Below are 16,823 nucleotides of genomic sequence, written 5' to 3' on the forward strand. Positions count from 1 at the left end.
GCCCTCACATACATGCAGATTTTCAATCTCACTCATGAAAAAGTAAGAATCCATGAGTCTGCACTGATATAAATAAATGAGAAGGGACATCTTTTCCTTACAGAAAGCACTAATTCATACGGAAGCACTAATGAAATTAAGAAATCACCATTTTAACAACCATCATAACCATTAATTCAGACAACTACTACATACTAACACTAGTGGGTAAAAATTTGAGAAGTAACAGGATATTTATATTAGTCTCAAAATGTCTAACCATAATATTAATTAAAAAGGCAAAAACAGTAACTTTATAGAAGAGAAACCTGGCAGGCAATTCCTTAACTAAATGATCAATATTAATACCATCAGGAACAGCACAAATGCAGCCCCTGCTTCCTGACAGGATACACTGAGGACCATTCGGTATCACTTTGGTGGTATTCCTGCCAAAAGTACATAACCTGACTCTGATCACGAGCAAACGTCAATCTCAAATGGCAGGATGTTTACAAAAGTTGGCCTATACTTCTCAAAAATGCTATTGTCATGAAATACAAGGGAAGACAAAGGATTTCCAGATTAAGGCGACTACAGAGACATGACCACTGAATGCAGCACAATAACATGGATTTTCTTTTGCTATAAAGTATATTATTGGGATGATGGACCAAAAACAAAAAACAAAAAGAAAAATCATTAAGGTCTGTATATTAGAAAACAGCATCACTTCAATGTTAACTTCCTAATTTTGAGAATTGTACTTGATTAAATAAAAGAACTCCTTGTTTTTAGGGAATTAACAATGAAGTGTTTAAGGGTAAAGTGATACCATGTTTGCAATATACTCTTTAAAACTTTCAGAAAAAAAATAGAGAAGAAAGAAAGGATAAAGCAAATGCAGTAAAATGTTAACATTTGGGGAATCTGGGTGAATGGGATGCATGAATGTTTTATATTATTCATGCAACTTTTCCTATAAGTCTGAAGTGGTGAAAATTAAAAAAAAACTAAACAATTTACACTAAAAAGACAGGCTGAATTTCAACACTTTACAACTTTTTCTATTGTGGGGCAATTCACAACCACTAATGTTTTTCTTTCTAGTGCTTTATGTTAAAGTCTAGCTTTGATATTGTCTTCTTCTCATCAGAGAAAACTAAATACCTTCTATTACTAATGAGGTAGCATCTATGAGGTAATAATACTTGTAACTCATGGCACTCTAAAATTAAATGTTTCTAGGGGCACCTGGGTAGCTCAGTCGGTTAAGTGTCCTACTTCAGCTCAGGTCATGATCTTAAGGTTCATGAATTCGAGCCCTACGTCAGGCTTTGTGGAGTCTGCTTCAGATTCTGTGTCTCCCTCTCTCCTCCCCCACTCATGCTCTGTCTCTCTCTGTCTCTCAAAAATAAATAAACGTTAAAAAGAAAAAATTTTTAACTAAATGTTTCTAGTTTCAATTATAATAGAAGCTCTCTTATTTGACATGACTGAAACCCATCACTTGGTTGCTTAATCTGCCAATTTGACAGTATTTTTTAAATAACTGGGTTTTATTAATAAATCTTTCCAAAGGCTTCAATGTACTTTTAAAAATCTTATTTCATAAGTTTACAAAACATCTAGTTAAACTGCATGATTACAGTAAAGGTGCAAATGTCACAGTTTTGGAAATACACAAATTATAAGCAAAACACTCAACTAGGGAGAGGAGAAATACACAGAACTATTATAGAGCACCTAAAAAAAAAAAAAAAACAACCTAGCCATAGCCCACAAGCCTTGGGCAGTCAATATACTTTTCATATGGAACAAAGAGTATTAATTAATTAAAGAAGTTAACTTTAGAAGTGTCTTAAGACACTTGCTAATACATTTGCAAGGTATCCCAAAGTTCTAACACATAGTAATCTGGAATTTTATTTCACACAGAAACTTGAATAAAGTGGTTATTAAAACTTAGTTTCTTTGTGAAAAATGGCCTTTGTGAAAGACACTAATGATAAAAACCAGGTAATAGCACTCATAAGGGAAAGCATTCATGTTTACTCAGTGTAATTTCATTGCATTTTATAAACAAAAGTAATGTCATTATAATATCTGACAATCTAGCCATAGGCCAAAAATTCCCAGTACCAAGGTTTTAATTGGTATCTCAAATCTACATACTTTCATTTATCTAAACAATACTAAAAACCAAGAAATAAGAAAAAGACTTCATCTGTCTTAATTTGTATTTTTCAATCACCCAAGAAAGCACAATTCCATAATAATACTTTCAGATAACAGTTGCATCAATTTCTATTGACTGAAATCTATTTTTAGCAGTTTTAAGCATTTATATTTTCAATAATAATAATTAATATTTATTGAGTTAATAATGGTCAGACTATCTGTTCTGAGTATCTTACAGGTATTAACTCATTTAATGGAGACACTATGTACAGCATAAGGATTATAATTAACAATATGTAACAACTTTGTATGGTGACAAATGGGAGCTAGGCTTGTCGTGGTGGTCATTTCATAACGTATATAAACTTTGAATCACTATGTTATATAGTGAAACAAATACAATATTGTAAGTCAACTACACTTCAATTTTTTAAAAAGTTTTAACTCATTTAAGCTTTCCAGTAACTCCATGAAGTTGTAATTATCATTCCCATTTTAAGGTGAAGAAAATAAGGTACAAACAACTCAAAGTAACTTGACCAACAAATAAATGACAGAGCCAGCAACAACAACAACAACAAAAAAGAGCCAGGATTACATCCAAGCAGTGTGAAATTAATCTAAAACAAGGGTTTGCCTTCTATTTATTTGAAGTGCACTGCAAAAGTGCGTAACTGACATAAACAATTCAACCCAGCCAAACATTACAGAGCTTGCAGGAAAATAACACGTTTAATGGGAACAAAGACTTCCATGGACACTCATGCAAAAGAAAGAAATACAGAATAGCTAACTGCCAAAAAGGACTGCAAAATGCTCTTCCCAAAAGACACGAAAAATGTTTATGCTCTAATTTAATAATGCATAAGGCCAAATTCAACAACTACCAATTATTTTGAGTATTCCTGGCCAGTTCTGTCTTCAGAAATACTCTGTTCTCTGATGCAAAGAAGACCACATTTCTTTAGAAAAGAACTATTTTTAGTAAAAAATTACAACATATAACAGCATACAAGTGTTTGTTCTTTACTAAGTACTAATGGCAAATCAAATGTCTTAATAAGTAAGAGATGCTTTCAGGGAGATTAACTTCCAGCAAAAACAATTTTTTAGATTTTAAAATATAGCAAACATTCATAAGGAGTAAGGATTACCATAAATAGAAGATTATTTCTTGAACTTTAAAAAAAAACATTTGACAACTTGAGGACCTGGAGAACTGTAAAGTGCACTCCAGTCCATGTAAATACACCCACCACACACCCCCTTCCCAGGACAACTCCATATATTATAATGTCAAGAGCGGCCCTGGGTGACTGTGTGATGTATACATAGTCTTCTGTACCTGAATAGAACTAATTGTAAAATTATAATTATGTTAAATTCCAATATAAGATCAAGAGGAAAATGTTACCTGTACATCGGGATGGTCAGAGATCAGAACCCCTTCCTTGTTGTAGGTATAAACTACAAAATCTTGGGGCAAAAGGTCTCTGGAAGAGGAATAAAACATATCACTTAAAATTATTTTACCTACATACAACTAAGAAACAACTCATAAGGCAATATTCCTAGAACATATAAACAGGAACAAAAACTTTCACCTGACAAATTATTATTTAAAGGGAAAGCTATTATAAAACAAAAAGGTCATAAATAGACTCAAATCTGAAATCATGTGCGTTGCTTCCTCATAAAGAATGCTAGGCTGCCTATGTGTTCTAGTGGTCATAAAATGTTGGCTGCAAAAAATAAAGTAATGTCTTTAAATTTTTCTGATACATCTCATAGGAAAAGTATACATAAGGTTATGTACTTATCATATTTCTAGATGATGTACTCATCATGTTTCTTAGAAGAAAAATAAGTGCTTTTACTCTTTCCTAAAAGTCCTATATAAACGAGAAGCACTCACTGCTTTAACCTTGTAAGTAGAGAGGCAAAATCAGTGTCAGTTGGAGGAAACAATTACTGCTGATTGTTGAACTCCCTTGCATGTTAAGGGAGCTCAGTATTGTAAACCATATGTGTAGAGACAGGGTTATCTTCGTTAAAGAAAACAACTGTTCAGTGATACTTGTTAAAAATGGTAAGGCAGACTTTATTCAGCTCCACTGTGATAAGTATAAGAACCACTGCAATGAGAGATAAAGGATCAACTACAAATACAGCATGGGCAAGTGGGAATTTATACCCAAGGGGCAGAGGTCAGTGGCTAGGAAATTACTAACTGAAAATATCAGTGGTGAGGGGTGGTCTGGCTAAACTAACCTAACAGATTCTCGTTGAAGATAGGCCAGGGTGATAGGAAATCACCTGGGGGGTGGTAAAGGATGAGGAACCTGATCACACGTCCAGAGGGATCAGAAACCAGGGGGTTCTTGCTAAAACCAGATTTTATAAGGAAGTGCATGGATGATGTACTTAGGAAAAGGTTCAACCGCCTAAGGTTTAGTCAAGCAAAGAATGTTTGTCAGTCTCCCCTCTTGTTCAAGAAAAGAAGAGACATCCTTCTTTCCTCTGAACAATATAAATCCAGACAGAATCTGGAATCCTTTTGTTCATTCAGGACCAGCTGAATCATCTATTGGAACTTGGTAGTAAAGGACATTTGCTGGATGGTGCTAGCAGTCAGGCATTTAACGAGGACGGTTGCTATGAAAATAAAGACAAATAAACTCAGTTTCTGAATCCAGTGGGCAGCAGTCAAGGTTTTTAGATTTGAAATTCTCGAAGCATGTTTAGATGGTAGAGGATGGCACTGTCCATCCGACAAATCTTCCTGGTTGGAAATTTGAATGTACCCGGTGATGGCATCAGGCGTTCTGGTGAACTTTTTGAATGGTCCATACCAGAAGAGACAGGAAGGTTGCCCATATGTGAATTGTTGTGGTAAATTTTTTTTTTTGAAATTTATATCAATTTGTTCAGCTTCTGCTTGTAGAGCTTCAGGAAAAGGGCAGTTTTAACTCTCAATGATTCCAACTCAGAAGGGAGAAAAACTAGAAATGTTAATTTGGAGAGTGGTAGCCAGATATTGGAGGAAACCAGAAGATTTCAGATTTGGTAAAAAAAAAAAAAAAAAAAAAAAAAAAAAAAAAAAAAAAAAAAGGCAAAATGTGCAAGATGGAACTGGCAAGGGTACATTGGAGTTTTCTACTGAAACAAACAAAAATATTCTCTCTACAGTCACCCTCATTTCTGTCAAAGATAATCAAAGTAAGACTAATCTGTTTGCCAAGTAAGTCAAGTCTCATTAAACCTGCCCTGATTATTTACGTAAGTGCAGCAAAAACAGTGATTGGCCACACAGGTCCTTGTTTGAGTTTCATTTCCTGGAACATTTCATAAGGAATCTCAGATGGGACTTCTAAAAGCCTCCCAGGATGGGGCATCTGAGCAGCTCAGTCAGTTAAACGTCTGACTTCTGCTGAGGCCGAGATCTCACATTCCTGAGCTCAAGCCCCACATAGGGCTCTCTGCTGACAGCACAGAGCCCACTTTGGATCCTCTGTCTCCCTCTCTCTCTGCCGTTCTCTCTCTCTCTCTCTCTCTCTCTCTCTCTCTCTCTCTGCCATTCTCTCATTCTCTCTCTCTCTCTCTCTCTCTCTCTCTCTCAAATAAATAAAATAAAAATAAACATTTTTTTTAAATAAAAAAATAAAAGCCTCTCAGGGCTTAGAAGCCATCAGATTTTGCCTGCAGTGCCTAGAGGTATGGAGAATTCCTCTCTTCTCAAGGTTTTCAAAATACCCAGAGGTTCCTGGACCTGCCAGAAATGACCTTCCTTACTCAGCTGTAAGGCAGGAAACCCTGCAAGAGGCCAGATACAGGCTGGTTTTACCAAGGTGTGTGGGGTGACGGGAAGGTATAAAATTGGCTCCTTAAAGTCAACCTTAGCTCCTTAATGCTGTCTGATCATACCTGATTTGATGCATATCATTCTCAAATATGACATTCCAGTCAAAAACCTTGATAATACAACTAAGGTTTCCAATTGGATCCTCACAGATTCTCACTGAACTTCCACAAAAAACCATACTGCCATGAAAATAAGGATACTCTCTAAAAACTTCTAATTTCTGGAGGTCTTGGATAGGGAGAAAAGATCAATGGTTCAATTCCATATACAAAAAGAAAAAGGTTTCCTGCAATCCCTATCAAAATAACACCAGCATTCCTCACAGAGCTAGCAGAGCAAACAATCCTAAAATTTGTATGGAACCAGAAAAGACCCCAAATAGCCAAGGCAATCCTGAAAAAGAAAACCAAAGCTGGATGCATCACAAAATTCTGGACTTCAAGCTGTATTACAAAGCTGGAACCATCAAGACAATATGGTACTGACATAAGAACAGACACATAGATCAATGGAACACAATACAGAACCCAGAAATAGATCCACAAATGTATGGCTAACTAATCTTTGACAAAGCAGGAAAGTATATCCAATGGAAAAAAGACAGTCTCTTCAGCAAATGGTGTTGGGAACACTGGACAGTGAAATACAAAATGAACCTGGACCACTTTCTTACACCGTATACAAAAAATAAACTCAAAATGGATGAAAGATCTAAACGTAAGACAGGAAACCATCAAAATTCTAGAGGAGAAAACAGGAAACAACCTTTTTGACCTTGGCTGCAGTAGCTTCCTACCTCACATGTCTCCAGAGGCAAGGGAAACAAAAGCAAAATGAACTATTGAGACCTCATCAAGATAAAAAGCTTCTTCACAGAGAAGGAAAGAGTCAGCAAAACTAAAAGGCAGCCAACAGAAGAAGAGAAGATATTTGCCAATGAAATATCAGATAAAGGGTTAGTATCCAAAATCTGTAAAAAACTTACCAAACTCAATACCCAAAAACAAAAATCCAGGGAAGAAATGGGCAAAAGACATGTCTTTTCCAAAGAAGACATCCAGATGGCTAATGGACACATGAAAAGATGCTCAACATCATTCATCATCAGGGAAATACAAATCAAAACCACAATGAGATACCACCTCACACCTGTCAGAATGGCTAAAATGAACAACTCAAGCAACAACAGATGTTGGTGAGGATGTGGAGCAAGAGGAACCCTTTTGCGCTGCTGGTGGGAATGCAAACTGGTGCAGCCACTCTGGAAAACAGTATGGAGGTTCCTAAAAATATTAAAAATAGAACTACCCTACGGGCGCCTGGGTAGCTCAGTCAGTTAAGCACCCAACTTCAGCTAAGGTCATGATCTCATGGTTTGTGAGTTCAAGCCCCATGTCAGGCTCTGTGCTGACAGCTCAGAGCCTGGAGCCTGCTTTGGATTCTATGTCTCCCTCTCTCTCTCTGCCTCTCCGTCACTTGTCCTCTGTCTCTGTCTGTCTCTCTATCAAAAATGAATAAAATGAAAAAAACAATTCTTAATTAATAAAAAAAAAAAAAAAATAGACTACCCTAAAACCCAGTAATTATACTACTAGGTATTTATCCAAAGGATTAAGGAGTGCTGATTCGAAGGGGCACATGCATCCCAATGTTTACAGCAGCACTATCGACAATAGCCAAATTATGGAAAGAGCCCAAATGTCCACTGACAGATGAATGGATAAAGAAAACGTGATGGACTACTACGCGGTAATCAAAAAGAATGAAATCTTGCCATTTGTAACACATGGATGGAACTAGAGTGTATTATGCTAAGTGAAATTAGCCAGAGAAAGACAAATATCATATGATTTCACTCATATGTGGAATTTAAGAAACAAAACAGATGAACTTAAGGGAAGGGAAGCAGAAATAACATAAAAACAGAGAGGGGGACAAACTATAAGAGACTCTTAAATACAGAGAACAAACTGAGGGTTGCTGGCAGAGTGTTGGGTGGGGGGATAGGCTAAATGGGTGAGGGGCATTAAGGAGGACACTTGTTGGGATGAGCACTGGGTGTTACATATAGGTGATGAATCATTAAATTTTACTCCTGAAATCATTATTACATTATATGTTAACTACTTGGATTTAAATTAAAAAAATAAAAATTTTAGAAATTTAAAAAAAGTTTTCCTTAAATTTGGGAAACAAAACATTAAAGAACCAGAAATGTTTCAACAAAAAGTCATAAAAAAATTATAATAATCCTCATCAGTTCATTCAGGCCCACGTAATTAAGTCTTGTTCTACTTAATCTTGTGTTAGCAGTTTTTATGAATCCATCAGTTTCTTCATTAGTTCTGACATTCTTAATCTAATGGCAAGGTCTGAAACTCTTTAAGTGATGCCATCAAGGAGCATTCTAACCTGTAGCTAATTATAATGCTTTCAGAGAAGAATCACAGTAACTGTCTGTGACAAAACACCTAAAATAGTTGTGGTTAAAGATCTGACAAGATTTCATTATAATGCTATTGACAAGGACATTTCGTTATTTCTGTGACATACAGCAATTTAAGGTAATAATTCAACAATGACAGTATTGATAAATTTCTATGAATATCATACAATTTCTGAAATAACCTGTAATAGTAACATATCCACACACATGTAACCTAAGAAGGCTTATCATCACTTATTTGACAATGCTTCCCATGTAATTTAACATATCAAATACACGTAATTAGTTATACATCTCTCTTTTTATAAGAGACAAAACCCATGAGATTTTCCAAGGGTCATCTAGGAAATCTCAAAGTTAGTCTAAGGTCAAAAAGACTTCACTTAGAATCTGATATGGAGAAGTTGTCATGTCAGAAGGTTTGATCACTTGACTAAAGAAGATCACAGTCACTGTAAAACAATCCTTAGTCATCCACTTAACCAAAATCACAATTAAAAGATATCAAAGGCAAACACAGAAAGTTACATGGTTGTAAAACTTCTTAGCCTCTTACAATTAAGAAGACCTGGTTTTCGTCAATAGTCAAAGAACTGATCAACATAATATGAAGCACAAAAAATTATTTTAAAACACAAAATCTTGTTTTCCCAGGCATATTACTTACAAGGTAAAGAAAATCAACTTTTTTTTACAATTTCTTATTAAGAGCAAACCAAAAGAAACTTTGCTGTTTTAACACTGAGAGAAAATCAAATAATGGTTTTACATCAATGTACTATTAGTACAAAGGCAAATTTTTTTTAATTAAAAACAATTTTGTTTAATAATAAATACAAATAAATCCATCCAATCTTGGCCAACTTTGACCAGAAAAAGAAAGATTCCTTTTCTAAGGTTCCTTTTCCACAAATCTTACAAAATTTTTTTCTTATATCCATTCAGTTTTTCTCCTACTCTTTTCTTCTTTCTCATTCTGGAACAACCAGTCCATTCTACTTTCCAGTAAAATTACTCTCTTCTTCCCTTAACAAAAACGCATCCTTCATAACTTTCCTCACCAAAAATACATCTTACTTTCCCTGAATACAGTTTTTCTTTACTATTACTATTCCTAGTAGTTTCATTTACATATATTGATATTTTTAACCATCTGAAACCCAAATTTTCAGTGAAAAGTAGGAAGCAGACAATTGCAAACTCACTATCACATACTCAACATACTATCATAATATAGCAAGTTTAATATATCATTTCTATAGACATGTCATTTTCATAGTATAACTTTATCACACTTACTTATAGACCTAAATATATTCAGCTTTTCTATACCATATTAAAAATGAGATACCAAAAGTAAAATAAAATTAATGTTCAGCAATTAATGTCTCAATATTTCTCTAATTTGGAAATGATCTAGATGGTCAATAAATATCCATCCTTAACTTAGTATAGCTTTAATGTTTAAAGTTATGAAAAAGGTTTTGAAACTATTCTTAAGGAGAACTATCATAAAACAGAATGATCAATGAAAAGTTCATTTATAATCTTTTATTCCATTCATATCTATTTAATTTACTTGATCTTAATAATTATACTTGAATTACCCATGAAAATTTCATAAGACATTAACTAAACAAAGCTAGCCATCCATCATCTTAAGTTATTTTTCCTGTTGACCGATGAAGTAAGTAAAAAAAAAATCACAGAAGCAAACATCCTAAAGAATCTAAAAAGTTATTCATGATTCTTCTTTCTTTTCTAACTGCTGTGTTTGATGTGCACCAAGCAATTCCTTTTTATTATACATTTTGTTTTTAGGTTGGATTTATAGTTTATAATCTTAAACATCTAGCAGACACAAATTTGTCTGACTAGTAAACAGAGATAGAAAAAAACTTTGTATCTGCAACTCTGACAACTCTGAAGTAGTCAGAGTTTATCAATAAGTTTAGCAATAATTTTAAAGCTAGCTTTATTTACCAAAGGTCATCCCAGATCATGTGAACTTAAAAAACAAAAAACAAAAGACAGGTTACTTTCTATACTTCTGAATGTTAAGAAAACTTAATTTATGTAAGTGTTCATTGTCTCCAGACCAATTTTAATAGAACTCCATTAAGGAATTTTATGAATTAATTTGTTAATACCATCCAGAAGTAGAAAACTACCACACATCTAGAATATACATATATAAACATATATATATATAACATATATACATGTATATATATATAAACATATATAGACAGATACAAATAGAGATCCTATAGCTTCCATTTCAAAATTTCAGCTATGAGTCAGTACAACAGTAATACAATCTCACTGGTTTATCCCCACTTTGTTTTTTCATCCAAACTGTGTTTCTGGCAAATGGACCAAGTTAAGGTTACCTGCCTACCAATAACTGTGGAGACTTTTTAAGATTTTCTTTTGTTGTGATAATGTAATATGAAGGCAATGAGCTAAATTTTAGGTGAGTGACTAGAAGACATCTAAGTGCTGTCTGGATGTTTCCAGCCCATGCATGGGCAAATCATCCAGCTCTATTTCCAAACAGTCTTTTGTTTCTCTTCTGAGCCTTAGGTAGTCGCTCTCAGGGGTACCTGACTCCCTTAAGAGGCCCCAGTGGAGGCCAGGGCACCTACAATTCCAGTGGCTGTAGAAAGCCGAAGGGCTGAAGTGGGACGGGAAAGGCAGCAAGGGTGGACAGAGGGATGGAGAACATAGGGGCTTGAATAGGAACATCTCAAAGGAGTCAAAGGATCTAGGGCAGAAGACTGAAGGTGGTAAAAGGAGGAAGGAGGAGCAGCAGCAGTGGGAAGGGAGAGGTATTGGGAGTCAATCTGGGGAGATCTCAAGTTTCCCAAAATGGCCAACGAAGTTCCAAATTATCCTCAGCAAAATCATGCCAACAAGAAAGGAAGTAGGCCCAACAGAAAGTCATCAGGAGTTTGAGAAAAGCGTTTCAAACTCGTTGACCGAGAAATTCCCCTGGGAGAAGTGGGATGCAACAGAAGAGGAGAGAGAGACCTCACAGAGAGTAAGGAAGAAGAGTCTTCCAGCCCAGGAAGTCAGGGAATAATCCCCATTCCCTACACAGAACAAGGAGCCAGGAAGACCTCCAGCCCAGCAGGTACCTTGCAAAAAAGCTTGCGACTTTAACCCAGCTTCAGAGAGTATAACCAAATCTTAAAAATCAAAATCTGTCCTTACCAGCTTCAACAGACATTTGTCTGAAGCAATAGTTCAAGAGTCAGATTCACCTATGGATCTCCAATCAATTAGCCAGTAATAAAGACAAAGGCTTCAAAGATAGGTACATACTTAGGGCCCTAGGTGAGAGGTCTGAGGGTCCAATGATGAATCTGACCCCACCTAAGTCATGGCACCATGACTGCCAAAGAAAAAAAATATCAATGACACTTTTTTAAAAAAGTTTAATTTTGAAAGAGAGAGTAAGCACGCACATGTGTGCACTCTTGCATAAGCGGAGGAGGGGCAGAGAGAGGAGATAGAGAATCCCAAGCAAACTCCTCGCTGTCAGTATGGAGCCCAATGCAGGATTCAGACTCACTAATCACCAGATCATGACCTGAGCCGAAACCAAGAGTCGAATGCTTAGCCAATTGAGCCACCCAGGTGCCCCTCAATGACGATGTTAAAGATGGTAATGATGAGAGGGGCACCTGGGTGGCGCAGTCGGTTAAGCGTCCGACTTCAGCCAGGTCACGATCTCGCGGTCCAGGAGTTCGAGCCCCGCGTCAGGCTCTGGGCTGATGGCTCAGAGCCTGGAGCCTGTTTCCGATTCTGTGTCTCCCTCTCTCTCTGCCCCTCCCCCATTCATGCTCTGTCTCTCTCTGTCCCAAAAATAAATAAACGTTGAAAAAAAAAAAATTAAAAAAAAAAAAAAAAGATGGTAATGATGAGAGAGCAGAAGGCAAGCTGAGGGCTAAGCATAAGCCAACACCCTGTAACCCCCCACCATGTGGATATGTGTGACATTCCTCAGGCACTCCTGGCTGCCCAAGAACAGAGGAAGGGGAAAAACAAATGGCCAACTGATAGAGATCACAGTCAGGCAGAACATAAATCCGTATCAGTTTGCAACTGTCTTAATGATTTACAAGAAAAAAGCAATCTTATCAATAACCAGACTTTCAGAAACCTATAGACTCAATTTCCTGGGATGCTAAAATTACCATCCCCTCCAGAACATACAAAATCTTATATAATCAGTCACTCCTCACACTTATAACGCAGCTCTTTCTGCCCACAGGTCCTGTTCCTGTGCTATAATGAAAACATCTTTTTGCACCAAAAAAATCTCAAGAATTCTTTCTCAGCCATTGGCTCCCAAACCCCATTTCAAACCACATCAGTAAGGCAGACTTTATTCAAGTCCATTGCACTGAGTGTAAGGACTACTGCAATGGGATTTCACAGTGGAGGAAAGAGATAAGAATTAACTCCAAATACAGCATGGACAAGTGGGAATTTATAGCCAAGGGGCAGGGTAGAGGGGTCAATGGATAGAAAATTACTAAGAGGAAACTTCAGGGGTGAGGGGGGTTCTAGCTAACACAACCTAAGAGATTCTTGCTTAAGACAAGCCAGGGTGATCAGACCTCACCTGGGGATGGTAAAGGATGAGGAACCTGGTTACATGTCCACAGTGATCAAGGGCAAGGGGGGTGGTGGTTCTTGTCAAACTGACTTAGCAGGGTTCTTGCCAAAACTGGATTTTACAAGAAAGTGCACTGATACACCTAGAAAGAAGGTCAGCAGCCTGACTGAAGTTTGGTCAAGCAAACAATCTGTCATTTGCAGCAGAACTGGAGCAGCTTTACGCTTATCTCCAGGGATTATGGACAAGTCAGGGAGGCAATGTGCTAGCTGGTGATTTAGAATACGCCATTTAACGTTCTAAACTCCCCCTGGAGGCAGCCAGGACCAGCTTCCCTGTACTGTTTAGAGACGGAGAGATTGATGGTTTGCATGCAGAGTAATGAGCTACAGAGCCTGATTTGGGCTACATGACCAGAGTAGTATAAAAGATGCCTTGTGTAAACCTGTGCCTGGGCTCCCATGAAAATAGATGCTACACACTATCTCAGAGGTTTGTTAAACTGAAGACAAAGCACATCTGTGCAACTGAGAAAGGACCCTGAGGGGCTTTGCATAAAGTTTTCAAACCCCTTGATTCTCTGCACTTTCTCTGTCCTGATGCACTGTATCATTTACCTTTATTAAAGGCAACTTGAATAAACTTGGGAGTAGCCTGTGGAGTCTTCAGTCCTTTGATTCGTTCATCACTGCACTGTCTCCCCTTCTCTCTCCCCAACACATGCGCGCGCGCACGTGCGCACACACACACACACACACACACACACACACACACACACACACACGTGTCTCCCTCTAGTGGTGAATCCGAAAGATAGTTTGCTTTGCTCTGCTTATCTTCCTCTTTGGAAGTCACTGCCTACCCAGTGAGAGAGAATTCTACTATGCTTCTCCAGAAGCAAACTTGCCACTATGTGGCATTCACATAAATAACTAAATCTGCCTAATACTAGGGTTCAGGATTAGTAGGTCCGTTGGGCTTTCATTCTAAGCTAAATCCTCCAACCCAGCCCTTATCAATAGTAAAAGTGACATGTAACCTCTCATTTAACTTACCCTTGTATTTAATTTTTAAATTTGCTCCTCACAGGCAGAGAAAGATGTGATCTCTTCTTTCCCACAACCCCCAGTTCCTGCCAAATACTCCATATAAGTGACTATGTACCCTCCTCCACAAGAAGGGTTCAATGGCTTTTACCAAATTCTCAAGGGAGACCCAAAAAGAGTTAAGACCACTATTCTAGAAGCAATGGAAGGAAAAAATAAGCATTTGCTACAATATAGTCACTCTTTTATTGAATGTCATAACTTCTCCATTATTACAGAGAATGTATCTGAGCCATTTTATTCTAGGCTATCTACCCTAACTTTTTTTCATTGGTGATCATAGCTTTGATAACCACCTTTCAAAGACACTCAAACAAATGCCTGGGAAGGTACCATTTGCCACCAAATCAAGAAGCATAGTAATGTAGAGTATACATAGCACATATATTTGGATCACCAGACTTCCAGTCAAATGACCTGGATTTGTGCCCCAGCTTGAACCATTACAAACTGTGATACTGAGCAAGGCAGTAACCTTCCTGAACCTTAGTATTCTTATGCATAAAATGAGGACAACAAACACTGCTCAAGAATTAAGTTGTTATTAACAATATGATAAATGAGATCAAGGTTGTGAAAATGTTTTGTAAGATGAAACCTATGCAAAAAATAAGGAACTACAGTGGATCCTTGAACAACACAGGAGTTCAGGGCGCTGACACCCCACACAGTCAAAAATCCACACATAATTTTTGACTCCCCAAAAACTTAACTACTGATAGCCATCACTGACTGGAAGTCTTACTGATAACATAAGCAGTCAATTAACACATATTTTACACATTGTATGTATTATATACTATATTCTTACAATAAAGTAAGCCAAAAAATGTTAAGAAAATCATAAGGAAAAAATACGTCTACAGTATTGTACATATATTTATTATATGTATAAGTTGACCCATCAGTTCAAACCCATGTTGATCCAGGGTCAACTGTATTATTTTATTGACATTAATTTTAATTGATTTACATCTACAGGAAGGATGAGAATAAAATATTTAGACCTATTAGATTTTTTTTTTTTTTTACATAGTGACATCACTACATTGGAGTCAAGCAGGATCCTTCAGGAGTTTTGTGAGAATTAAATAAATACTATACCTAAAAGTACCTAATACAGTGCCTGGAACACACACACACACAAAAAAAGTGTTCAATAAATGTTAACATCCATCAAATACAGTAGAAGACTTCAGAAAGTCTGTCTGAAAATATCTGTCACATTGCTGAAATTCTGCCAAGGAGACTCAAACCCTTTGGGTGAACATCCTCTTCTAGATAAAAAGTCTTACTCAAACTTGAGGATGCAAAAAAAAATCAGGAAATCCTGTTAAAACACAGATTGCTATGACACCTCCCAAAATTCTGGTTCTTTCTAGAGTTAGGCCTGTGAACTGGCATCTCTGACAAACTCTCAGCGGCTGTGCAGAGGTTCCAGAACTAGGCTTTGAGCAGCACTTCCTTAGACAGAAACACTTAGCATCCCTTCATTCATACCTCATTGTAAATGGGTCTATCGTGTGGCTTTTTTTTTCTAGGATCTCTCACTAAAGATATCAGAAGTTTTGCTGCATAAGAAAAGGGAAAGATGGGAGAAGACAGGCCATAGGAAAGTTGGGTGACTCAACATGCTTAAAAACTTGGCATTTCAGGGGCGCCTGGGTGGCGCAGTCGGTTAAGCATCCGACTTCAGCCAGGTCACGATCTTGCAGTCCGTGAGTTCGAGCCCCGCGTCGGGCTCTGGGCTGATGGCTCAGAGCCTGGAGCCTGTTTCCGATTCTGTGTCTCCCTCTCTCTCTGCCCCTCCCCCGTTCATGCTCTGTCTCTCTCTGTCCCAAAAATAAATAAACGTTGAAAAAAAAAATTATTTAAAAAAAAAAAAAAAAAAAAAAAAAAAAAAAAAAACTTGGCATTTCAAAAAGACAGCCAAAGAACACAGGTTACCAAGGTGGGATTAGGAGAAAACATGCCAAAATGCAGAGAAGGGATTAAAATGGGGATGTGAGGAACAGCTGGGTGGCTCAGTTGGTTGAGTGTCTGACTTTGGCTCAGGTCATGATCTCGAGGTTTGTGAGTTTGAGCCCCACATTGGGCTTGCTGCTGTCAGCCTGTCAGCAAAGAACCCGCTTTGGATCCTTTGTCCCCGTCTCTCTGCCCCTCCCCCGCTTGCACATTCTCTCTCAAAAATAAATAAATTTTTTTTTTTAAAAAAGGGGGGAGATGAAGGGCGCCTGGGTGGCTCAATCGGTTGGGCATCCAACTTTCGGCTCAGGTCATGATCTCACGGTTTGTGAGTTCGAACCCTGCAAGGCTCTGTGCTAACAGCTCGGAGCCTGGAATCAACTTCAGATTCTGTGTGTCCCTCGCTCTCTGCCCCTCCCCCACTCGTGCTTTGTCTCTCTCTCTCTCTCAATAATAAATAAATGTTAAAAAAAAATTTTTTTTAAAAGGGGGGTAGATGAGAGACTACTATTGTGTTCTACACGTTTGTGTCCCTCCCCCACACCATAGAAACATTCATATTTTGAAACCCTCACCACCAGTGTGGTTGTATTTGGAAATGGGGCACGAAGGAAGTAATCATGGTTAAATAAGGTCATAAAGGGTGAGGTCCTGAGC

General features: G+C 37.4%; 1 protein-coding gene across 3 annotated transcripts in view; it reads right to left on the bottom strand.

Moving 5' to 3' along the window:
- The window catches only part of ADAM9 (ADAM metallopeptidase domain 9), a 145,563-nt gene that overhangs the window by 113,749 nt on the left and 14,991 nt on the right, over positions 1 to 16,823 (bottom strand). For all 3 annotated transcript variants that reach the window (XR_007151755.1, XM_047857113.1, XM_047857114.1), the window contains exon 4: positions 3,575 to 3,653. Coding sequence is in view for 2 of the 3 variants with exons in the window: in XM_047857113.1 (XP_047713069.1) it covers positions 3,575 to 3,653 (79 nt within the window). In the remaining variant the exon portion in view is untranslated. The remainder of the gene's footprint in view (positions 1 to 3,574; positions 3,654 to 16,823) is intronic.

This window comes from Prionailurus viverrinus, chromosome B1, assembly GCF_022837055.1.
Source record: "Prionailurus viverrinus isolate Anna chromosome B1, UM_Priviv_1.0, whole genome shotgun sequence".
Lineage (NCBI taxonomy): Eukaryota > Metazoa > Chordata > Mammalia > Carnivora > Felidae > Prionailurus > Prionailurus viverrinus.